This window comes from Lepisosteus oculatus, chromosome 22 (assembly GCF_040954835.1).
Source record: "Lepisosteus oculatus isolate fLepOcu1 chromosome 22, fLepOcu1.hap2, whole genome shotgun sequence".
Classification (NCBI taxonomy): domain Eukaryota; kingdom Metazoa; phylum Chordata; class Actinopteri; order Semionotiformes; family Lepisosteidae; genus Lepisosteus; species Lepisosteus oculatus.
The window spans coordinates 14,454,182-14,479,773 of NC_090717.1; the positions used below are offsets into that span (position 1 = coordinate 14,454,182).

General features: G+C 47.3%; 1 protein-coding gene and 1 long non-coding RNA gene across 9 annotated transcripts in view; one reads left to right on the forward strand and one right to left on the reverse strand.

The window, feature by feature from the left end:
* The window catches only part of smtnb (smoothelin b), an 83,931-nt gene that overhangs the window by 47,703 nt on the left and 10,636 nt on the right, over positions 1-25,592 (forward strand). For 3 of the 6 annotated variants that reach the window (XM_069182008.1, XM_069182010.1, XM_015366095.2), the window contains 9 exons: positions 1,693-2,364; positions 8,105-8,160; positions 20,458-20,628; positions 21,083-21,158; positions 21,719-21,751; positions 23,096-23,266; positions 24,036-24,098; positions 24,345-24,408; positions 24,524-24,694. In XM_069182008.1, the coding sequence (XP_069038109.1) occupies positions 1,693-2,364; positions 8,105-8,160; positions 20,458-20,628; positions 21,083-21,158; positions 21,719-21,751; positions 23,096-23,266; positions 24,036-24,098; positions 24,345-24,408; positions 24,524-24,694 (1,477 nt within the window). The remainder of the gene's footprint in view (positions 1-1,692; positions 2,365-8,104; positions 8,161-20,457; positions 20,629-21,082; positions 21,159-21,718; positions 21,752-23,095; positions 23,267-24,035; positions 24,099-24,344; positions 24,409-24,523; positions 24,695-25,592) is intronic. The other 3 variants (XM_069182011.1, XM_069182012.1, XM_069182009.1) reach the window with 2 other exon arrangements.
* On the reverse strand, positions 8,320-14,315 carry LOC138224479 (uncharacterized). Of its 3 annotated transcripts, XR_011182966.1 has the most exons (4): positions 14,118-14,315; positions 13,133-13,642; positions 9,814-9,984; positions 8,320-9,691 (listed from the first exon to the last, which is right to left on the reverse strand). It is a non-coding gene; the product is annotated as an uncharacterized lncRNA (long non-coding RNA). The 3 variants fall into 3 exon arrangements; XR_011182967.1 differs by having other exon boundaries at positions 8,320-9,984; positions 13,133-13,639; XR_011182965.1 differs by having other exon boundaries at positions 8,320-9,984.

The following is a 25,592-nucleotide window of genomic DNA, read 5'->3' on the forward strand; positions in this document are numbered from 1 at the left end:
CTCGCAGCTCAGCACTCTTCTGGAAAACTGGGAGCAACGTATTCCTGTGGTCTTATTTAACTGACTTTTGGATCATGCCCCTAACGCCATGCTGTTTATGGGATTTTCTGTTGAAGAAATAAGCCCTTGTTTTTTTTTTAAGAAAGGTTACACAATGCCCCGTGTGACTCGTAGATTGGCTTTATGATGGATTTGTATCAGTGTGCAAGCGTGGTCTTGGCAGCTCTGGAGAGGCAGTGTCTTGGCCAGTGTAGTGAGCACAGGGCTCTGGAGGCTCCTCTGGGATAGGATGGGTGGCCTTAAACTGAAAGAAATTCATTCATGTCAATCAAATACTAAAATACCATCTGGTAATTCTTATTGGAAATTAAGCGAATTGATGAGTCCAATGAGTTACACTGATTTCCCCCTATCCAAACGGTGACAGGAAGAGTGATCAGCCGATCTTTGTTACACGTTTGCTGCTCTCGGTTCTGAAGCTGCAAGGTCTAGCACAATATTCGCACACTTGTTGTTTAGGGCAACTTTAAAATCCTGTGCGTTATTTGTATGGCCATTTGTCACTTAAGTTCGGTGTTTTGAGCCGAGATAGAATGACACATCAGCACACCAGAACCAGGACTCGACAGCCCTAACATGCTTGAGGACTGTAAGTGTACTGTAGCCCCACAGTCTTAGACAGGAAGCCACACTTATACGATATTATCACGCGCTCACGATCTTGCTGACGTCACTGCACAGACGTCATGTGCAAAACTTAAACTTTAATGCAGTTCTCAGATCTGGAATGGAATTAATCATAAGATGCAGAAACTTTGCCATTGTAGTTAAAAGAGCTTTAAAAAGTAGAGCACAACAACAGCATTGTTTACTGGAGAGTAAATGCCCGTGTGTCCTTGCCGAAGCTCTTAGTTTTGCTGGATTTGCTAATTAACTAATTACATTTCAGTAAATGAAATGTAAAAGAAGCAGCCAGTAGTAATGAAAAGCATTCCCATAAAGCATACAGCAAATGTGAAATTATGGGTTGACGCGTGATGGCTCTTTTAGTGCAAAATTAATTTCAGCTCTGAATAAAAACAGTTCTCTGTAGAATAATAAATTTCAAAATGAAGTGACCTATAACAGATCTTTCTCTCTTCATCTCAGTTTTTCTTAGTAGTGCAGTGACTACACACTGCTGTGTTGTGTATTTACTCCAATCTTGTGCAGTGTTGAGATCTGGCGTGGAGTTAATAGCAGCACACAGAAGAGTTGTAGGCACTGGTTGTTATGAGCTTTAAAAGAAAAATGTACGCATATCCTTTGACCTTAAAAGGAACTGCTTTAATGTGCCTTTGCAACATAGCAGTAAAGTATCTGTAACATAAATGTTTGTCTTAAAATGCTTGAGATGACTTGATGTTAAATTTAAAGCTGTTTTTTTTAACGCAAATGTAATGGGAGGAAATCAGTGGCAAAGAAGGCTTTTTAGTTAGGTCAGAGGGGGAAGGAAAACCCAGGAGAAGCTTAACAGCACATCAGAGCTGGACAAGAGTAAATAGTCACATCTGGACAAGGCAGGGTGAAAAAGAAAGAAAGAAAGTTGCTCGCTGTGCGAGCCGGGGGTGGGGGAGCAGAGCAGGAGTGGGCGAGGGCTGCTGGGGGGCTGGCCCGAGCTAAGCTGAGCGGTGTCTCTGCCCTGTGTCGCAGCAGAGCGCACTGCCGGGAGGAAGGAGCCTGCCTCTGCCTTCAGCAGGTCCAGCTCGGTGCGCGACCGGGTGAAGAAGTTCACCGAGCCGGAGGCCAGCGTCTCGGGGCAGAGGAGGGCAGCTGTCCGCAACGGGGCCGTGCCAAGCTATCGCGTGCAAACGCCGGTGTCGAAGGTGACCAGCCTCTTTGAAGACCACTGCCTCCGAAAGCCCTCCAGGGTGGAGAGGGAGCCCAGAGGAAGGGAGAGGAATGGGAGAAATGTGTCGGGTCCTACCTCTTCCCAGGAGAAAGCCGGGCGCTCCGGTGCGGGCTCTGCGTCCTGCGAGAGCTCTGCCGCTCTGTCCCGAAGCGGGGCTGGGAGGTGGCGGGGGCTGCCAGCTGACGCGCCGGGTCCTGGAGCGCCCCCCCCCTCGGAGCTCGAGAGCAGCCAATCCCAGGCCTCCGAGGTCACGTCATCGAGGGATGAAAAGCTGAGACCCGTCTCGGCCAGCTCAGACCAGCACAGCACCCCGAGGGTGGCACCTGAGAGTCCCACCCCCAGCGCTCCTGCCCCCTGCCAGGCACAGGACCCCGACATGAAGACCCTGCTCACCATCGAGATCAAGAACGGGCACCCCTCAGGCTCCGGCAATGGCGCCCGGGTGACGAGGAGCCCCGTGGGCCAGCGGGCAGGTAGGCGACTGTCACACCGGGGTGCAGAGCCGGGTCCCGAGTGGCTCATCTGTTTGTAAAACCTCTCCTGGATTGCTTAGGAAACTGTCTTGCTTCTCTGTTAGGTGGTGATCCTTCATCACGATCTCATGCACAAAGGTAAACAAGCTGAAATGTTTCTTTTATGAAGGATTTTAAAAACAAGTATGAACCAGACCAGTTCATTCCATATCCAAAAAGTCTCTGGAAAATATTCCTCACTACTTTCTTAAACAGATTATACATAAAATGAACTATTGCTTATTTATTATTCTTTTAGTATTAGAGTCCTATTAAGTTAGTGAGAGGTTTTACATGGAATGTGCAGGTTCGATCAGCACAATAATGTTCACTATTAATTATGAGCTGTAGAGTAAACAGGTTGCTGTTATGCCAGCAGGTTCCTGCATGGCTATGCAAAGCTTGGAATGTATCATTTCTGTGATTGTGATTGAGTGGCATGTGCAGTACCTGGTTTTTAATATTGTCCCCTGCATAGCCTTGATTTGGAAAGCTGTGCCACCCTGGTTCGTATTGGTGATCACATATATAAGTATTGCATTAATGTATTCATTGACATGTGAATAAGTGGTTTTAAAGAGATTTTCTAGCGACATCAGCGCGTGTGTATTCAGTGCTTTTTAAATGTCACCTTCGCACCAGCGGGAGGGTCCTGGTGAGCGGAGCCCTTGAAGTCTTGCCGTCTACATGTCGTATCCTGAAACACTTTCATGTCTCCTGTGTCGGCTTGTAAGAGCTGCATTTTTTTCTCCTGAACGGAAAAAAAATGTTTGGAAACTAATTCCCTGGGTAAAAAAAACTAAATATTCCTGTTATGCTTTTTTTCTTAAACATAAAGCACAACATGATGAACCACAGTAAGAATATCTGAATGGCCTGACTTTCCTCCTTACTCAGGAAAAAACACTTTTTTATAACATTATTATATTATAACATTGAGTGTTGTAATCGAAAGCAAAGTTCTAAACGGATATCTTGGCAGGTTTTGCTTTATAAATTGCTGTCTTAGTATTTTGGTGGTCCTGAAAAGCAGAGGTGTGTGCATGTTTTGTGAGGGGGATTGGAGGAAGAAGAGTAGTAGTTGAGCCGAGCCGATGGGCTCCTGTGGCAGAGCTGTGTCCCAGAGGTTTCCACCTGCTCACCTCAGCACACGGTGGGCCAGCGTTCAGGGCCCAGGAGAGCGGAGTCGGTCGCGTTTCCAGGGAAGTGTAAACTGCGCACGTGGGCGGCGAATGCCACGGCTCCGCACCAGCGCAGCGAGGAATGTGCAGAGACCGAAACGAGCACAAGCAGGCGCTTATTCCAGGAGTCAGCGGGCTTCATTAAAAGTCAAAGAACATCCAAACTGTAAACAGCTGGGAGGAGTCGGATTGTGAAGACAATGAGGTGGCGGCCGGGGGGAGCGCGTTTCAGCACAATGGGCTGCTTTCTGCTTCTCCTGTTTGAGAAGCGACTGAATTCTTTCCCACTTACAAAATCGGCTTGAAGGGTTTCTTATTTGTAATTAATGTAGCAAAAGAGTGTTCCAGAGCGTTTTTGCAAAGGGAGTGACATGTTTCGGAGGAATGGCTGCATGTAGGACCTGTGTTGGCGTGAGCTCTGTGGCACCACGTCCCACTCCTGCAGTGCAGAAGAGCATAGTGCAGTGAGAGGGGCCCTCTGTCTCCAGAGCAGGTGAGAATGTGACCGACGGGCAGGGGCTGGGTCCTCCAGCCTCCTCTGTTGAGCTTGTGCCGTAGTGACGGGGGCTTCAAACCCAAGGCCTCCCATCAGCTGTCACTTGTTCCATCAGCTCTTGCTCTGCGTGCCACTGATTGCAGGTTTATTCTGGTGCTGATGGCGATCTGAATCACTCTAGTTATCACGTCCTTTGACAATACACAATAAATTCCTTGCTGTTCCAAAAGCAGTCTCTGTAAGATCCTGTATAGACCATGTATTCACTCTTTACTGATCATATTCTGGATGCCTCTATAACAGTTTGGTGTGCCAATGTGTCTGCACTCTCCAAAGGCGAGCTGCAGTGTGCTCTCTCTGTGGAGAGGAGGGGGTCATTGGCTGCCATCTCCCCTCCACTGCTAATCTGTACAATTCCAGAGCAAAGAAGCAGGCAGGAAAGACACTGCCGGAAACACCTGGTATCTGATAGCATCTTTCCTAGGGACGTCTTTTTGCTTGACCAGAATTTTTAGTTAGAAGTGCACTGCCTTAATGATGTCTATTGTCTTGTTTGCGTTCTGGTATACTGGATTTAAAATGATTTTGCAGCAGTAAGTACCCCAGAGTAATTTCCTTAAAGGTGATTCTGGTTTGACACTTGGGAAGCTCAACAGTGCCTGGCTGGAAAGGGAGCAGAGCGTCTCTCACTGACATCACTACATGCATGCAGGCAGGCGGCACGTTGCTTGAACTCCAATTCTTCTCTGTTGGCGGTCAGCTTGTGATGTAACCGGAGCCTGGAATGGGCCCATGTCATGGAGATACCCGTCTCTTCTGGTTTTCATTCTAACTGAACTCTTAATCATTTGAGGAAGTTGATTTATTAGATCAGTTGTAGCTGAAATTGCATGGGGTTAATAATTAGAATAAACTCTCAAGCTATTTCATATCAACAAAGGTTTCATACCTGCCTTTCTTACTGTGTGTGGAATGTGAGTAATTGGCCATCTGCAGAACAATCACTCATGGAGCAGTATGTGTAATTCCCACCTGTGTCTGCACACCCATATTTGGCCGCTAATGAAGAGTTGTTTGGCAGGAGAAAGGTAACAAATTTAATAAGGAGGTTTGAGAAGAACGTGGCTTGAGTTCTGTTTGCAAAATTCCATTGCAATAACATGCTTAAAGCAGAGGTTAAAGACTGAAAAAGTTTTAAAAAGTCTAATCAAGGAAGAAGTTCAATTGAAAGGATCTGTATTGGCAGATCAGCTGGAACAAAACCAAGAAAAGTGGATCTTTCAGGATCAGAATAAGAACCTGTATCTGGTGTGTTGTTTCCAACAGTCCATTGAAGACTTACTGGTTCTGTGTGTGCGGTAGTTTCCCTGTCTTTCTGCTTTGGAAAGTACCTGCATACTTGATCTGTGTTGCCAGAGATCATAGTAGGATAGAAGGTACAGGAACTGGTGAAAAGTGTAGTATCATTTGAGCTTTCTCCTGTGAAGACTTCCGTAAGCCATCATGGTGAGCTGAACGAGGACTCATCTCATAATTCTTTTAGTGATCTAAAGTTGGCTAATTTATGACGTTGTGTAAAGCTAGGCAGTGCAGCAGGTTGTGGCATGAGATTGAGTCAGAATGTTTTTACAAAGTAATAAACTCAAGCCAAATTATTGTCTTGACTAAGTACAAAATTGTCCTTGTATGGTCACATCTATTACTCCAAGTTTTGACTGGAGTGTGGGAGGATTCGCTGCATAAATCGTCTGTTGCACTTTTCATAGGATCACTGTTAAAACAGCTCTGCTTGATGCTGCTCCTACAGTAGGTCCGAATGCCACAAGACAAGGACAGAATCAGTTTTCTTTCCATGCTTGAGGAAAGCCCTGCTTGTTGATTCTTGGAAACTTGAAGTTCTCCCCTGTACCTGGGGAGGAAGAGTGTACTTTATGCCTCTCTGAGGTTTACAACAGCAGCTGCTGTAAAGCAAAGGAGTTGGAAGAGAAGTCAACATTCACTCTCAGTTTTGACGTTTGCCCGTGAGGGTTTAAAGCTGTGATGCAGGGTGGTATCTTAACACGCTTACAGTTGTTGACCGTCTACTCTCACTGCAGGGCCGTGGTAAACAGTGTGGATGCAGTGAATGGGGTGCCCTTCAGTGTGTGTACTGTGTCGCATTTTCCTTCAGGGACTCTCCCTGGCACTGACCAGTCCAGGCTTATTATTGGAAGGTCCTGCAAAGCTGCAGACAAGTCAGAGGATTAGCTCTGGTCACTCGACTGTCTCTTTAAACCACAGATTCATCCAGCTGCTAGGCTGTCAAAACAACAGGAGAGAGTTTTACAGTTTGAAGGGCTTCCAAGCCAAACAGTTTACTTAAACAAGAACAGCCGAAGTTCTATTAAAAAAGGACCCTCTGACCTGTTGGCACAAACCGCTTTTTCTCACCATCTGAACAGAAGAGGTTTTCAGCGTTTCTGCTCTTATCCTGCAGCAGCCTGTGGGCTAGGCTGACCTGTTACTGTATGGTTGTAGTGCACAGCACAGTCCAGCCTGTGTGGATCTCTGCTTCTCTCTTTGGGACTCCAGTCCAATGGGGTTCATTAGAACATAGGTTACAAACGAGAAAAGGTTATTTGTTTGGGTGCTGTAAGCTCATTGATCCAAGTATCTCATCCATTGATTTCTTGAAGGAACCCAGGGTGTCACAGACCACACTTTCACAACGTGCTTCCTGTTCTTGATTTTCCATAAGTGTTCCTTGCTTTGTGTTTCAGTGTTCGCTCAGAAGTCGCCTGGGCTGTTGACTTTGTCCATACTTGGATCTGGTCCCCTCATAGTAGTCTCTGTTCAGTACAAAAAAGGTTCATTTTCTCCAGCATGTCAGTGTAGGGCATTCCTGTAAGCCCTGGAGTGTATCTGATGGTTCTTCTCTGGATTAATGCATTGTAACACTTCTGCAACGTAACACAAATTGCACACAATATTCTGAATGAGGTGTTTATATCGTAAAAAAATTAGCCTTTGGTTTAAATTCTAAGCTTTTATCTGTCTTAACATTGTTTTCCGTTTTATCTCTTCCCCTCATTGTCTTGAAGCTGAACATATTGTACCTTATCTACCTAAACATGCTGGCTCGTAAGCAGCTTCTTTGTTCAGTGTCTCCCACTTTGTCTATTGTATATAGTTTTCCTGAAAGCTGCCTCTAAAACCTGTAGGAACTCGGCAAACAAGGATCGGAGTTCCTTACTTCTGACACAAAATACACCCCCCTTAAGATTTTATGATTTAACATTTTAGCCACTTTTCCTTCACCTAGTCTTAATAGTAGATTAAATTAACACATTTATTTGACATTTGACAAATTAATAACAAAAAATTCTTTGTAATTATTAAGAAAATAATAATACCCAGCATTCAATATCTTTGTGTGCAACATTATGACCCCCTGCCCCCCGATTCAGTAATTTATGGCGTCCCTTCAGCAGCAATAACCTGAACTGAAACGTTCGCTGTAAGAGTCGATCCCTCTCTCACATCGCCTGGGGGGAATTCTGGCCCATTGTTCCTTACAGACCTGCTTCAGCTCGGTGATGTTTGAGGGCTTTCTTGTATACTGTATACACAATTGCTTTTTATGAATGAATCTTTCATGAGGCACTCAAATATTAAATTGATCCCATCAGAGGTTTTGCTTTGGGTGATCAAGGCAAAACCCTTTGTGCTGGAGACACGACGGTGACTGTTTGTTTGCGTATAAGAAAAAAAACATTTTGTCATTAAGGAATGCTATGAACATTTTTTATACTTTAAGATTTTCTGCAGTATTTCGCAGTTTTAGTACCAGGTGGGGAAAAAGTACAGTTTTTTGTGGACAAAGCTAGTCAGCAGATTGTAATCATTTTTGTTTTAAATTACCTTGTAATGGTTTTACATCTCCTGTTTTAATGACAAGCTTAAAGAAGGCTGGAGGAAGTGTTTTCTACCTGATGAGCCTGATCCCTCTCTAGCCTGACCTCTTTCTCCTGCTTCCTCTTCACAGAGCTGACCCTGGGCCTGAGAGCCGCACCCTTCAAGATCTCCAGCGGAGTCGGCAAGGTGAGGCTCGACCGCCTGCTCCTTCACGCTGTACCGATCGAGTGCATGTGCTGTCACGTGACCCCCGTGTAAAAATCCACACACCTGAGGTCTTCCAGTCCTGGTCTTTTTTCTAGCTGAGCTGGATTGAGCATAATGGAAACCTAAAGGAACTAATAATAAGCTTCAATCTTATTTATTTTTATTTGCTTTAAAGATGTCGAGGGTTAGTTTCCAACTTTTACATTTTGTAATTGATTTATAATCTTTTATTTCAGATGGTTTAAAACTTTGAGTAAAGCAGTTTATTAATTCAAAAAATTTAAGTGAGAAGGTTGGTTTTTACCTAACCTCGCAGGTTTGGGAATTCTGAAGACCAGAATTTGGACATCCTATTTTATTAACTGCAAAGAACATTGTTCCCTTTCAGTCAATCAAATTCTCAGAGTAGCCGCCAAGTTCAAAGATGAGAAGAGGTTGCTGCACTGAATGGAGAACATGTAAATAGAAACTATATACAAGTGAAATCAAAGTACATGTGTTCAATGCGAACGAACGATCTTTTGGAATTATTCAGTGTTCAGAAAGTCAAGGTGTGAGAATGGGATTTGAAAAACCACAAGAGGGTGCTGGCAGCTCCACTGCACACAGAGGCTTGAAAGGAAACACTTGGCGCTGGTGGCTCCTCTGCACCTCCAGGCTCCTGAGCCGGGCTGCGTGCTGGGGACACAGGCTCATCGCTGTCTGCTACGCGAGCAGAGAGCTTTATACACCATGAGCAGGACTTTACAATCAAGCCTGAATTGAGGTGTGCCAGTGCAGGGGTACGCTTGTTTTTTTGTTAACCTTCTGCCAGGATCTTGTTAAAAGTCTCTTCTATTGAGAGGGTAGAGTAATGAGGAGGTGGCCCTGTACCACAACAGGAGCTTTCCCCCACATTTACTTCCCCAAGCTACTGCCTTCAGCAGTCTGATCGTCATCGGCAGCTGGGTGGCACAGGGGCGCAGGCTCTTCGTTCCTTTGCCCTCAGGGCTAGCTCGGGGGCGTCGCTCCGCTGTAATGCCAAACCTGAGACATCTGGGGTCGTGTTCAGCCTTGTGTTCCGTGCGTTTGCTCGTTATTCGCCGTGCAGCTGCGTGGCGTCGGGGTCCTTCGGGGCCCAGAGCAGAGCTGGAGGCGAGTGTCCTTGTAGGGTAATGCGAGGAGAGGGAGGCTGCGCTGGTGCCCCCGGGCCGGCCGGCGGGTTGCTTCCAGCTCGGTGGTGCTGGAAAGAGATGCCGTTAAAAACTGATTGATAATCTCCCGACCCTTACGACTCCATACAAGGAGCGAGAGGAATATTGGGAAAATAAACGGCTGCTTCGTCATCCCAGCAGTGTGTATTTTCTGCTCCATTACCACCTGTTTTTCCAGTTCGGTTCCTCTCAGCCTTTTCTTTCCCTCTCTTGCAGCACGGTAATCTCGGTGGCTGGTCTCCTTTCAGACAGAGCTGCGGCTCTGGAGCCGGCGGTTCGGTCTGCTCTCCCCTGTGCTGCTCTTCTGAACATCTGGTCTAGAATGTGTTAGTTAAGAATAAATCTTATTTCACTCTGCAGAGTGGGGAGTTTTTACACGGTCTTATCCAGACTAATCTAATACAGTACATCAGGTCACTGTTCCTCCACTTGGACTTGCCTTGAACTTTCGAACTCTTCGGCTCTTTAATTCCCATTTCATTGAGTGTAACGTCCCTCTGTCGTACAGTCTGCAGAAGCCCAGCTGTGAGTGCGACGTGTGGAGGTTGGTCTTCCCTTGTGCATGCCCTGCACTCCGCCTGACAGGCTCGCAACCGACATGCCGACGGCTCTGGGAACATAAAAAATATTGGAAAAAATTATTTTGCTCTGAAATTGTAACCAAGGTCACCTACAAGAGCTAGAGAGCGAGCCTATGCAGTCATCTTATTTACTTTTATTTGCGAGTCGGCTGTATCACTGAAGCTGGACCCTCATCTTCCCAGTAAGCCCCATGCAGCTGACCTAGGGTTACTACTCCCATATCTGGAGCTGCTCTCTTCAGATTGCAAGACCATCTTTGTAGTGAGGGGCGACAGGAACGCCTATTATACAGCCTGAATCGTTGCTCCGCAGTTTACAGCGATGGTACTCTGTAGATCCTCTCCGTGGTCTCCAGCCGGCCACAGGGCTGTCCTGTTGGCTGGTCTCAGTCAAGAGACTCCAGAGACGTTGGCTCATCAGTTCCTTGAAGTAGCTGACAGTGCGTTACCCCCTCTCCGATGATGATCACCCTGCTTTGGACCGTGGCTATGAGCACGACTTCAGCGTCTTTTTCTGGTTCTTCCAAGTTGCCTTTTGCCCCATTGCAGTTGCAAGCCCATGTAAGAGCGTCTATGTGCAATGGGTTCACAGGACAGAGGTCTGCGGCTCATCCTGATCTCGGGCTCCGTGTGGCCTCCCGAACTTTCTGAACCACACCCACGCGAGAGCCCCAACAGCGAGCACTGCTTCTAGCTTTTGCTTTTTTTTTACTTGGGCTGTAATTTAATCTCGTTAACGGATTAGGAGGCTAGTTAATTAAACTAATGCCGCGTCTGTGGTGAGGCGGTGGGGGTGGGAAGGAATTAAACTGTCTTGCTCCAGTTAGGATTGCTGGGTGGGAAAGGGATCTTGGCCATTGTGAAATGTGAAGCTCTTGCTGCTTCAGCCTGCAGGCAGAGTAGTTTTCCGAGCCGGACAAGGCAATATCAGGGAGTTTCTGAGATCTGTCACCTGGACATTAGAAGACTCCCAGGCTAAGGTTAGTGTGTGAATTGTAATCTCACTGCTGCTCGGCAGCTATGCTTGCCTCTTGGAGTAAATCAAGGCTGCATTACCATCCCTGCAGGGACTCTAAAGCTGTTTGAGGTTGCTAATGGTAAATAACATTTCATTTAGACAGCACGTCTCATTACAGTGAGTCTTGGTGTGCTTCACATAAGAGACAGGGCTATGTTTTACTGTGAGATGTGTGGATGGACGATTGGTGTTAATATGGGGAGAGACAGTTTCATTGTATCTTCTGTTCATCACTCTGAAAGTTGGCTTTGTCTCTCCAAGGTCCTGTCCCTGGAAAGTCTCAGGGAATTATGTCATTAGGACTTCAGGATTTTTTTCACTCTGTAGACGGGTGTTGGTGTGCGTTTTGGATTGTCAGTCTTTAATGTGAAATATTCCGTCAGACATGGTAGCGAGTAATTTTAATGAAGGTGTTGTGTTGAAATGTCACATGTGCAGATATACTGTATATTGCCTGGTGCTGTATTGGAGCTTAGTTAGGAATTAAGAACTGTATAGCAGTTATAAAGATGAACCAAAGTGCCCTTTTTAGAAAAGCTTTTGAAAAGGGTTTGAAAAAGCCATTGGGTTTACCGAAGGAGAAGCTGATTCATATTCTCAGGAAGGCTATCAGCATGTTCATTCAGATCTGTGCAAGAGTGACAAGTTTCTATGTTGTTAAACTGGTTTTAAGTAGTTTTAACCACTTAATTCCTACATAAAATTCCTACCTTTTATGGGTATTAAGTTTAGTTTCAGTTTTTAGTTTATTCGTTTTTTAAAAAACTATTTCCATCTAAATGTTGATCCACTATTCTGACACATTTGAAGAGATGGATCCTACTTTTCCCAGAATATACTTTGGGTATGAGGTGTGTGATAATTGGGTATGCTGAGAAAATGACTTGATTAGGTAGGATGCTTCATCCTTTATTAAAAAGAGGGATACTTAAAGAGGGCAGCATGGTGGTGCAGTTGTCAGTATTGCTGCCTCAGTGCTGGGGCCCTGGGTTCGATTCCAGACCTGGGGTGCTGTTTGTGTGGGTTTCCTCCAGGTGCATGGTCCAAAGACACACTGGTGGGTTACTTGGGCCCTGGTGTGAGTGTGTGCATGTGTGTGTGTGTCCTGCGATGGTCTGGTGTCCAGTTCAGGTCACTCAGCCTTGCCTCATTGTTTGGCGAAATGGGCTCCCCCACCACCCTGAATCAGAAGGAGCAGCTAGAAACCGCTGGGTGGATGGAATGATTGAAGCCGTCGGATTTTATAGCTTATGAGCTGTGTGCTGTCCACGGTTAATTTCCTGGTCCAGCGAAGTTGACGCAGTACCTCTCAACCCAGACAGACACGACATTGTGGCACCACCTGGCTGGTGCTGACCTACTTTTCCTCAATAAAGCTAGACTAGGCCTGCTATTTCAAGATGCACCCTAGTTCCTAAATCCTTGGCAATCTGTACTATGTTATGGTGCAGTGCAAATGCCTTTGTTGTGCAAAATGTCAGCCGGCTCATTTGTCACTTTTATTGTTGTGAAACATTTGCACCACTTTTTTCATTCCTTTCTTCTGTCATTTCCTTCTTGAGTGTTTTCAAACAGGCAGGGAGCCGTGTGACTCTTGGCATGACTCTGGGCGTATGGATCAGCTCCATACTAGAATGACTGAAGGTGGATATGTTCTAAAACACGTTCAGTTTCCATGGAAGAGGGAAATCATATTATAACAACATTTTTAACGTAACAGTGTAAATAATATGCTTGGTTCTAAACCCCCCACACTGCAAAAAGAAAATGCTGTGCTATTGGGAGGTAATGTGAGAGAAACCAGAATAATTCCTTATAAAGATACCAGAAGGTTTAAAGGTCTTCAGTACGGTACTGACCAGGGGTTGGATGCCATTATTGGCACGCAAAAGGGTTTTTTAACAGCATGAGCAATAAGAGTCACAATTAAGTTAAAAAAATTGTAAAAATATGCTTGACTTCGCTACTAAACTGGCGATTGTCAGGATTTTGCTGCAGCTGTACTGGATGTGTTGTACTTGAAAGGTGTGATATGGACTGCAGGTGTATAGTAATTGATTGAGGCAAAGTTGAAGGTCACACAATACATAAGGAAGCTGAACGCAGGAGGGCTGCAGCTCAACGATTTCTAAAGGTATGTGCAGCCAAAATCAGCCTACCTGCTCTAATGCTCTTTACATCGTACTGGATGGACATCTGGAATGTCAGTCAGGAGTAGATCCCTCAGGCCTCTGATTGTCAAAGGAATGACTTTATTAATGATGTTGTGACTGAGTCGCTGTTGATAGCATTGTTCCTCTTTCATTGCACACACTGGTGGCAACACCTGTTAGCAAACGCAGCCCAGTCTGTCCACAGTCTATTTTTAGGCAAAGTGAAGAGCACAGTATCCCTCACACAGAGAGTAGAGAGATTAGTTTGATCTTCCTTCCTGGGGAGTTTTCCCCATCACCTCTCAGCATGGCAGCTGTGCAGGTCAGTGATTTGCTTTCTAAGAACCTTTGCTTCAGTGTTTTTCCATTTCTATTTTTAGCCTTGAATGACCATTTTGTTTTTCCGTTTCCTGATCTTGATTTGAAACCCCACACAGCTGTCAGTGAAGCCGCAGTCTGGTCCAGAACAGACGCGTACCTTTGGAGATGGGGGTCACCTCTGTCTCCACGGCACTGCTGAAGTAGAAACCGTTTTATGTGGGGTTTAGGCAAACATATTTCATTCTTTATCAAGTGTTTTTTTTGCAGTTTATTGAAACAATTTTAAGAACCTTTTCAACTTCAGTTCTTCGGGTATTTTTTTAACATGTGAGACAGATTTAAATTACTGTACAACATGAATTTAAACTGAACAGGCTAGGCTGCTCAAAGCAGAGGAGATGGGGTGATACTGACCACACTTACACAATACTAACACTGACAATTCAAGGTCACAGAGGTCATAGTCTGCTAATAACACGGCCCAGCCAAGGGTTTAACTGTGTAGCATTTTTCAGTCACAGAAGAAACTTGGCAATTTAGTTTTTCCAATAATCAGAAATACTTCGGATACAACAGACTTAAAGCTACATCGTGGTTCACAAGAAAGTTATGCTGATGTACAGTTCACCCGTTACATTAATCCTTCAGGATCCTTCAGCTATCCACATACCTGTCGCTCTGTTTTTGCTCGTGTATCTGGTAGGTTTCTACTCTCCACGACAAATCGTGTGACAGGGTGCTCAGAAAAGTGGGCCACCTTTCACTCTCCCTCCGAGCCCGGACTGCGTTCCACTGGAGGCGTGAAGGGCAGGACTGCTCTAAATATAGGAAGCCTGAAGCGTTCCAGCCAGAACCCCCACCCTTTCACCCAACCCCTGCTCCCGAATAATAGCAAGCCTTTAGATTCATGCAGATGGTGGTGGGTGGCAGCAATGGGGTGACGAGAACGTCCTTGGCAACAGGAGTCCCCTTTGTAATTGGGCAGACCCCTGGCGAATGAAGAGGGAAGGTTTGTGAGATATAAAGAGAAGGAGAGAGAGCAAGGGAGGGGGAACGTGTTTGGAGTCTTTAAAGCCACTGAGGCAGAGCCGTGAAAGTGCGAGCTCTGGACCAGGCTTGCAAAGCAGCCTGCTTCTGATCCAGCTTTGCACCAAAGCACTGCTTCAATAGAAACCCGAGGCGCAGCTGCTTGCCCGGGCTTTGAGGCTGTCTGAAGGAACCATGCCGGGTGTCAGTTGGGACTTCCTGAGCTCCTCAGCGGCGGGCAGCAGGGACTTTGAGGAGGAAGAGGAGGGTGGGGGAGGCTGTGGGTTCGAGCTGACGCTGCGCTACGCAGTGAGCAGGATCCACAGGGACCTCCAGGCCTGTGGGAAGCGAGTAGATGCCCAGCTGGAGGAGATGGCTGCTCAGGTGCGCCCCCTGGCTGCTGCCATCAACGACCTGCGCGAGGAGAACCTGCAGCTGCGTGCGCAGCAGGAGAAGCTCGCCTGCCAGATGGAGGCACTGGCGCAGCTCCTGGGCCTGCCCTCCACCATCGCCCACCCCCCCGCCTTCGCCATCCGGCGCCTCTCCTGCTCTGGGGCTGTGCTCTCTCACAGCGGCAGCGGCGTGGTAAGTGCCGTGCTTCCCCTGCCTGGCCGAGCGCGGGGACCGTGCGCCTCGGGGGCGCTCCAAGGCACCCCTTCATGCAGTTCCTGCATTAATATGCAATGAAATAGGCAAACTAGGCTGGTCGCCTCCTCTCGTTTATGACCTCTCTTCTTATCTGGTCTCATGATGTGCTCTCTCTTTCCGAAGAGCTCCATCCCAACCCATCCTGGGAAAGCTGCAAGGAATTCAGCAATAGGAAGGAGACTGGTTCATGTTCAATTCCTGCAGTCTTATAGTGTGGCCTCTATCTTGCACGTCAAATACCAAACTGCTTGACACACTCCTTTCTCTACAGCTTGAAAACAAAAAGAACAGGGCTAGTACTTTCAGAAAATGCATTGAAATTTCCACGTGCCTTATTCATTGCTTGTTCATTTCCCTGTACCTGTTTATACTTTTTAAATGCTTTTTATTTCTGCAAAGCCAGGAATTTTGAAAGTTTCTTGTATTGATCTCTCTCTCCTTTGCCTTGAGCAGTGTTTTTAGCAGGTTAGCTTGGTCCTCTGATTGCCTGGTTTAAACTTGCCTGTTTCTCCTCTGGAAAAGCTTTGAGCACACTGAAGTCCCCCTTTGTAGAACTGCAGATAACCCCCGCATTTGTAAGAAATTCCTCTCTGTCATTCCCTCCCAGATCACGAATTCTTGCCCCTTGTTTTCTGTGCTCTCATTCTCTCTGACCCACGCAAACACACACCCACCACCCCCCATGACTCTCAGGACAGGTTTCTAAAAGTGCATTGGTGGAGCTCCCAGCCTCCAAGATTCCACCACGTTAAATGGTCTCTTAGGGAAGCCGTCTTTGTGGAGCAGCTGTGGGCACGTTTTTTCACATGTTCTAAAATGTGAAAGTGTAAAACCCCTTCTCTGTGGCAGGAATATGGTCCCCCAGTTCTGACTTCTTACGTATTTTTTTTATAGCTTTGATCTTTTATATAAATCACTTTGTTCAGTATGATTTCACGGTTTGGCGAGAGTGAAGCAGGCATTATGCTGTTTGGAGTTACCATTGCTAACTTCTTATCAAACTGATTTAGGAGATTTTGCACTTTCCTCTCAACTATTTCTGAGCTGGTATGAAGTTAATTGCATCATTGATGACAACATTTGCAATGTCTAACAGCTGCCCGTTAATGTCAGCGATCTGATATTTCAGTACACTTTCTCCCCGTGCACTTCACACAAGTCGGTCACCTTCTGGTTAGAGCTCTAAGGTAAGTGCTGGCCCCTCAGGCCTTGTTCCAGGCTGTTCTGGGTTGTTTTGTTGGAGAGGGGCTTGGGTTGCTGGACTGGACCAGCGCCGAGGCGAGGAGTCCAAGGTCGTGCTGTAGCGCAGCTGGGGTTGGGTTTGGTGGTGCTGCTCCTGAGAGGTCATCTTGGGGAGAGTCCTCTGAGCTCTGGCCAGCCTGCCCCTGGAGAACAAGTAGGTCAGTGGAGGCTGATGAAGCTTTTCTAATTAAACTCCTGAGCTCTTAAACCCACCTCTTCGCCTGCCTGCAGGGAAGGAGAGTGCTCCTCTGGTGCAGCCACACCACTGCTCATTGGCGGGCATCTCGCTGCTTCTGCCTTGTGTGTGTTTGTATTTTCCTTGGAGTTCTTATTCGGTTACATCAGGCTAACTTTCAAGAGGGATCATTTAGCTCTTGTTGCCACAGAGGCAAGGCTCCATAGTTTTTGAGTAATGACAGAAGAGGTCTTTGAAATTTGGGGGACATGTTCTTAATGTTTGACAAGCATGTTCAGTGCAGCGATGTGTCTCTGACTAACCTGTTTTAACATCTTGTTCTCCTGTCGCCAGTATGTCTGTTTTCCAAACCAACTTTTAGTTGTAGGTAGTCTTCTGTGTAGCTGCCTCCAACCCAGTGTCTGTCTTTCATGGCTTCACACTTACCCTGCAGTTGGGGCCATCTTACGTAGGCTTTAATGCTACCAGGCAGGGTAATTAAAGGTTTATTAGAGTTGCAGCTTTGCTTCAGTCCAAGTTACCATCTGTTTTTTTTAATTGCAATTAAAGGGCTTGTTTGTCACAGTGAATCATTGTAATTACTTGCAACTGAGCAGGACATCAGGGTGATGAAAAGCCTCAATACTGCCACCAAGAGCAGACGAAAGCGCAAAATCGAGGGTCAGCTACTAAGCCTAGGTGTTTTCTGAAACAAAAGTTGCCGCGAAACTGAGGGGGTACTGCCAGGAGTCCTCATAATGAGAACTGCATGGCAGAAGGTCAAGGACAAGAAGATTCCAGCATTAGATAACGTGTTGAATACGGGTGAAGGCGGCTGCCTCTCGACATCAAAGAGCATGAGCCCTGCATATTTAGGTCACAGCGCGTGCTACAGTATGTGATGCATGGCAGTGTTAGATCAACTCCTTTGGTTTAGTATTTCTATATGCCCCTACATGGTGCTGGGGTTGAAGCCTAAGCAGCAACATTTCTGCTGCAGATTGGCTCTTGTGTCTGGAGAGCTGTCTGTGTGCCTGTACAGTTCTGTGTTTTATATTGACTTTGAGTTATAGACAGTTATGCAACCTCTGCTTTCATGCATCCATTGTATTGATTTAATCCATAATTGTTTAACTCTAAAGTTTATAAAGTGCTCGTCAACTCTAAATCATTATGGTGATTTGTTCTCTAACCCCACACAGTCAAACACTCATCTTGAATTGATTCTCTGACAGATGAACTGTAAACTGAAAAGCAAGGAATCGACTTTCTCAGCTGTTTGCTTTAGTGTTGGATTTGGGTAAGATCCAAGTCCAAGCTAATCGGTATTCTTTTTTTTTGCAAGATGTATTTCTGCCTAAAAAGGTTCCTCAAACCCTTGACAGGTGTTTACAAGCTCCTTGCTTTGGTTGGGTGATTTGTTTAAAGCAGTGTGGTCCAGCACTCACTAGCCTGACTGACCGCGGCTCAGCTGGCAGCTCACACAGCTCTGGCCCGCAATGGGCCTAGACAAGAGGCCCCTGGGTGCCTCTCGGGTCACACTGCTACCTTCGCTTGCCTCTTTCCTCTCTCCAGGACTGGGACCCCCGCAGTAGCCCAGGTATCTTATTAAAACTGCTGCACTGGTTTCCACTCTCCTGTCTAAACCCAGTCCACTCCCGTCTTCCCTTGTGGAGAAATGGGCTTTTTCCCCAGACCTTCATTGTGGGTTTCCACAGCACACAGTGCACGAAGCACAGAGTTACTTTGAGCTCTTTGCCGGAAAACCAGGGAAGTTCATCACATTTCAGTTTCATACCCCTTCATCTTACATAGGAAACTAGAAGTCAGCAGTCTTTTGGTTTCACAACAAAAGCTGTTCATTATATGCTTTTAACTTGTCATCTGCTGTACTGTTACCCGCTGGGGTAAAAGAGGTATCTGGGGAAGTCCGTTTCCCATATCAACAGGCTCTTTAAGCTTTGTCTTTGCTCCAGATGTCGAATACAACATTTGGCCATATTTCTACCTACTGGATACCTCTGAAGAATGTGTGGTGTGTTTTTAGATGTTCATTCCATGTAAATAACATAAATAGGACAGAAAGTGTAAGATTATCAAATTTGTTGTTCTCTGTAGATTTGGCCATTGATAGTTTGTGTGGCTTTCTTTTCTCACAAATTGTAATGGAATGCATCGTTTTCAACTTCCTCGGTACAACTTAAATGTTTTTTCCCCCACTGTAATTTTAAGACCACTTGTCGTTTCTGGTCCTGGTCCAAAGCCCTAGGTGCCTTTTGCTTGAAGTCAGACTCGGCAAACCTCTCTCTCATCACACCTTTTCAAGTACAGCAATTTGTTGAACAAGGGTGAACTATCCCCTCCACCATGCCCATCTGTTCATACATTTTTTAACCGTTCTGTCCAGTACAGGGTCATGTGGGGACTGGAGTCTATCCCAGCAAGCAGCAGATATAAGGCGGGGTACACCATGGATGGGACACCAGTCCATCTCAGGAGGCACAGACACAGACATGTTCACTCTCTCACCAGGGCCCATATTACAGAGGTCATTTAATCTATCAGTGTGTTCTTTAGACTGTGGGTAGAAACTGGAGCAGCCCGAGGAAACCCACACAAACGCAGGGAGAACATACAAGCTCCACACAGACAGCAGCCCAGGAACTGAACCCAGGGCCCCAGAGCTGAGAAGCTGGCCACTGTGCCACTGTGCTGCCCCCACAAGCGCACCTCTCCTTTCTGATCAGCAATAATCAACTGGAATTCAGAAACAATAGGTGCTTTAAATGTCTTTATTATTTTGTACTTATTCTCACAGCAGTTTGACTAGGTGTCAGATTGCTGGCACACCGCATGGGTTCCACTGCGGTCAGCAGCCTCTCGCTGTGCTTGGCCCTGGCTCAGTCTGCCTGCTTGCAGGGAATTGGCCATTAGCATCCACTTGCGTTGGGTGCAAGTACTGTATCTCCTGTTGTCTGCCCTGTATGAGCACCAGAATCTCGTGCAGCTGAAGCTTTACATTGCATTCATGAGAATGTGCTAGAGTCTACAGAATCTGCACAGTGTCATTGAATACAGTACTCTGAGTGTATTCATCAGTCAACTGGGAATACTTGCAGTTAAAGGCATGGGGCTTCCTTTACCGAGGGCTGGGAAATGGGATACTTCCAATGGGCAAATCTGCTTGTAGCCAAACACTTTGTTTTACTTCATCCTAGGGCAGCGAGTGGGGGACTGATGGCCTCCAGCGTTTTGAATCCTAGAACATTCACGTGTCCATTTCACTGTACAGGTCATAGTCATTGTGCATCTTCTGTTGAACACAACTGTGCAGTTCTGCCTCATATGACTCTTCTCCAAATGTCAGCAAGCCGTCTTGAGGCATTTAACCCATCCGCAATCTGGAAACCTGGGCGTGCGAGACCTCCGAGCTTACCTTTGGGCCAGCACTGGATGTGAGAGAGGGAGTGCTGACCAGGGCGCTACAGGAGATGGCAGGTGGTCTAATTCAGGGTAGCAGGTGACAGTGCTTAGTGTTGATTTCTGCTGTCAGGTGTGAATAAAGCCATGTCTGCGAGGAGAGGTGTGACAGGTTGATTCTCCTGAATCAGTGGTGAGTGCAGTAAGCTCTGAGCCTTCCTGGACAATCGCAAGCACAATATCCTTTATAAGGGAGATTTAACACTGAGGCGTAAGCTGTGCAGGGGTACAAAAATAGCACGGCCTGTCACATGTAAGTGGAAAGATTTGTATATATTCAAAGCTCGTGTGTGTGCTGGTCTGTCTCTCATCACTCTCATTTCCATCACAGCTTAGAGCCCTTGTAAATATGCCCAATCTGGTTGTACAGACACATACACACTGACAAATATAGCAAAGGCGTAGAGCTCTTCATTCTCCTTCCTAATTCCTCCACCAGATGGAGACGGAGTCGCCTGCAGCCCTCCAGCCCTCGGAGGCGGCCCCCAGCGAGGCCACCGCCGTGCCCAACGGCTCCGAGGAGCCCAGGGGGAAGGGGGCGGACAAGCCGGGGACACTCACCCCTGAGGACCTGGCCGCTGTGGACGACGAGGTGGTCCTGGACAAGATGGTATGCTCAAGGAACCCTGGGATTGGTGTGAGGCCGAGCCAGCGAGCAGCGAGCAGTGAGCAGTGTCACCGTGCTGTAAAGACACGGAGACTCTGATTCCCTGAGAATCAGAACGGAGATAGATGCCAGTTCTGAAATGTTGTTTCTTTTATTTTCATTTGAACAAGCTAAATGGGGTTTGCTTGTGTCCAGAGGAGACTGTTAGAAGTCTTGATGGGTGAAAGAGGAAAGAGAGGAATGGATATGTTCTGTGTCCGGTGCACCGCTGATGTAAGTGGAGCAGACAGCACAGAGCTGTAAAACACCAGGAGGTTCCGGTTTCTTTGAGGAGATTTTATTTAGAATTAAATTTGGTTAAATGCACGAAGGCCAAAGGACTGGGAGGAGAGGGACTGGGGACTGGACTGCTGCCATTCCCTGAGCTGCTGGTGACATCTCTACTGTCTTCTGACAGCTGGACGAGGCAACGGACTTCGAGGAGCGGAAGCTGATCAGGGCGGCGATGAGGGAGCTGCGCAAGAAGAAAAGAGGCGAGTCGTGAGCTGCACACAAGCGCGCCGCCCTCCCGCCGGGCGACTGCGGCCCAGGGAGTCGGTTTCTGCTTTGCTTATTTCGAAAGGAAAGGTGTGCTTTTTGGAGATTAGTGGATTTCCCTCTTTTTCAGATGCTTTCCTCTATTGGATTGCAAGCGTATGTGGAGACTTATTCTCAGGAAAACAATTACCAGTGAAGATTGTGGGTGAAACAATTTTCAGCTGGTGTAAATGATTCTTCATTGAAGTGGGTTTAGCTCATTAGCTTTCACAGAAACAATTTCCTTGTTGCCAGAGGTTATGGCTGCTATAATGAGGGACTTCCAGCGTGTTCATAATAGAATAACGTCTTCTCCATCATCTGTCTTAGTCTCCCTGCAAGCCCTGTGCCATTCTCCATGCAGCCCCTTGATTACTTCTGTGCTCCCCTGATGTCTGCAGCTCCAATTCCCCATGGCTGAGTCCTAGTGTGTCACTCTCATGACCTGGGCATCCTTCCTCTCTCTCTCCTCAACTTATCTTTCTACCTCTGTTTTCACCTCCCTCTCAACCTGCAGAGGTCCTGCTTGGACTCGGCCAGGAGGAGCCAGGTATGAAGCGTGAGCTGTGTGGCTCTGTGTTGCTGCCAGTCTGAGGCACTGTGGGCCGTATTCATCGAGCAGTCAGTGCCACTACCGCACACCTACTCTTGTCCTCTGAACTTGGAAAGTGGCGCAGATTTCTCTTAAGATGTTTCTTCTTAATTCCCTGTTTGAATATGCTGTGGTAGAAACTGCTTTCATGAATATGGTCCTCTTAGATGATGTTCGGCAGTATATGAGTTAATTGTGAGGTGGGGATTTGGGGTTATTTTATTTATACTGTCGCTGCACAGGAGCTTCAGAGAAACCCCAGACTGTACCAAAGGTTAATTTAAACAAACTTGAGTTACGCCGGTGAGCATTGGGGGTGGGTGGATTTTAAGGTTATTATTAATTTGGCAGATTCTTTTATCCAAAGGGACATAGACTTGTAACCCTTTACACAGCTGTGCATTGAACTAGGGCAGTTTGAGTGAAGTACCTGGCTCGAGATGAGGCCTCGTCACTGGGGAGGAATGTTTGAGGATGAGCCCTGTGCTGGAGAGGGCAGACATCTTGTAGTGTCAACACTCACTCATCTCCCTCTTGCTATTGATATCCAGTACCGTTTGCTTAATCGTATTTTGGAGCTTAATTTTTGATGGAATGGAATAGAGGGATGTCACCAGGACACCTTTAGGTTTGTCTGTACGAAGGAAGATTTAGAGGCTGTACCTGAGTACCTGCACCTGCAGTTGCTGTGGAAGAATAATACTTCTTCACAAACCAGGACAGTATTGTTTTTTTTAAGCTTTTACTGTTCTGTTTGAAACAGAATAAAGCAAACTGCATTTGGATACTCTGTATCAGTGCTATTGAAATGGAGTGGCCAGTGTGAGGGTGGGGTGTTTTGTGACATAGTGCTCTGTAGCCTTGCTGTGCTGCCTGTGCCAGGAGCTGTGTGTGTATATGTGTGTGTGTTCCTGCTTGTCCAGCTGCTGTGTGCGCTGTGCTTGTTTGATTGCAGTTTGATCTGCATGCTTGTGGATTCACTGCATTTGACATCTCTGTGTCTGTCATGTAGGTTTCCCTTTGTTGAAACCTTATTTTAGAAAACTTTGATCGTTTTTTTACATTTAAAAGTTCCATACAAACTTCAGTATAGAAGTGTTCTTTTTCTGCCTTATAGTTTGGATGATTTCTCTGAAACTGTAAGAGCTGCCTGCAGCAGTGCTGGCAGTGTGGTGGGGTCTGGTTCGTCACATGCCCGTCAGGATAAGTAGCTGTCTGGTCAGGGATGGGTGGAGCGCTCTTCAGCGTGGTGGCCATCAGGGGGCGCTCACTCGTACGCTCTCGGCTCCCTTTCTCCTCCAGACCAGCGGGAGAAGGAGCGAGACCTGCGGCTCCAGGAGCTGCAGAGGAAGCAAGAGGAGAAGAAGCCCAAGCCGACGAGCTCTGGGGAGCTGGTGCTCAAGAAGACGGAGAAATCGTCCGACGGCTCTACTGTCAGCGCTCTCACCAAAACTGACCGCTTCTCCCACTCTGGTAATCCCCTGGCCTGCACTCTGCTCATCCCCCACGGCGGCCATGAGCCTCCCTGCCCCCTCTGCGACGGTGTTGAGCCGCCAGGTCTAGCGCTTGGTTTGCTCTTCAGTAACGCTTACCTGTCTCACTGGGTATCAAATAGGACACCGAGATCTGTTTTCTGCTGATCACTTGCATCCATGTAACACACAACACTGCAGCTGTTCTTAGCTGTGAGCAGTGACCGCCGTGCTGCTGCCCGGCTCGAGCCTGTGTCCTGTGTCCTGTGTCCTGTGTCCTGTGTCCTGTGTCCTGTGTCCTGTGTCCTGTGTCCTGTGTCCTGTGTCCTGTGTCCTGTGTCCTGTGTCCTGTGTCCTGTGTCCTGTGTCCTGTGTCCTGTGTCCTGTGTCCTGTGTCCTGTGTCCTGTGTCCTGTGTCCTGTCCTTGCTGCTCAGTTGTCCTGACAGTCACTGGCGATGGGCAACGTGGGCTAATTAAGAGGGGGAGGTAGAGGTTCGTGCCATGCCAGTGGAGCCTCTTTCAGGCTGCAGCCTGGAATGAACCTTTACTGTTCCTCAAACAACGACTTTTCATTTCCTTTTGACACTCCTTTGTAGTAACTGCCTTAAATGGTTGGGTAACGGATAAACGGTTTTGGAGGCAAAGTTCCATTGTTTTGGACGCAAGGTGTCCACTCTGTAGTGTGAGTGGCCATGCCTCCTCAGAGCCTGATGGCACACACTCCTCGGTCTCTGCTGTGCTAATGGGCCCTTTCTGTCTCTTTCTGTAGATAATGGCAGCAGGTCATCCCACAGCACCACAGTGGAGGCCAGTTACATCCAGAGATCAGACAGTGAGTAGTTACTTCAAGTGAGGCGTTTGGGGAGGCGCAAAGCAAGCAGCTGAAATACACATTGGGAATGTACCCCTGTTTTGGTATAATCTGCAAACCTGCCTAGTTTACATATTCATCCTTTATTTGAGGTCTCTATAAAATGGTAGAAGATATCTTAACAAGAAGAGCTTGCAGAATCGTCCCTGTTGAGGACCGTGTGCTGGTATGATGTAGGTGATGGTAACAGCCTCTCTGTCCCTCCAGGAGGAACCACAGTTCAGACCAAATCCTACAGCTACTCCTCCAGCACAACCAAGAAAGTGGGCAGGTAAGATTCCAGTGGTGAATCTGAAGCACGGTTTCGGCTGCAGTGACCGGGGAGCGCTCGGAGCGATCTGGAGATGGAGAAGGATGTAATCTGGCTCTGTTCCCGCTCTCCCCAGTGTTTTCGACCGCGAGGACGACTCCTCGCCCCGCGGCGGGGGGCTGGCGGCTCTGGAGAGGAAGCAGGCGGAGCGGCGCAAGGAGGTGATGCGAGCCCAGACCCTGCCCAAGACCTCCGCCGCGCAGGCCAGGAAGGCCATGATCGAGAAGCTGGAGAAGGAGAGCGCGGGGTGAGGGAAGCAGGGACCAGTGGGAGGCTGGCTGGCTGCACTGTGAGCTTTAAATGTGTCCCCGCGGGTCACGACTCCGAGCCAGGCTGCCCATTTGACTACTTAGTATCCAAGAATCTTGCTGGGCTGTTCCTCGGGACTCTTCATGTAGAGATGATCTGTCCCTTAGCGGCAATTCTGAGAGAGTAAAGGGAGACGGAGCTGCTGGAGCTTCACAGTCCGTTTCAGATCCATGCCTTTCATATAGCGCCCTTCTCTGGCCACCCTGCTCGTTACGGAGGTTTCCCAGCCCTGAAGCAAGAAGGGCAAGAGCAGCACCTGCTGGACGTGGGTCTCCTCAAGCTGCCCTCTGAATCTTTGAGCTCTGTAAATCTGCTTCAGCAACATGGACGGTTTCTTCCCTTGGCTTTTCCACCTGGTATTAAAGATTTGCCTTCTGTAGCCGGCTGAAGGCCTCAACCACGAGTCAATGCTGAGCTTCTGAAGCAGTAAAGGCTCTCGGTGGGAGGGTGGATTGAGTCCCGTGGTGCAGATATTGTTTTAAACTCAGGTCACCTCACTGTGCCGGGTCTTCCAAATGGGTATGGTGGTTAATTCAAGTCACTCAGGGTCCATTGAGCTGTGGGCCCTCGACTCCTGTGAATCTCTTTGCTCCTGCAGGCGCAGCAGTGTTTGCAGCTGTGCAGTAGATGAGTGGGTCCTCCCAGTGGGGGGACAGGAGCTTTTGCAGTTAGTAACTCATGATGATAAATCCCCTCTGACTGAGTAATAGACTGTAATTGCAGAAGACAGTATTTTAAAAGGGGCAGAGGCAGGATTCCACCTGTGAGTGTGGTTTCGAGTATAGCCTTCAGTATTGATTATAAATACCATTGGCTCGCGATGTCAGCCATTGAGT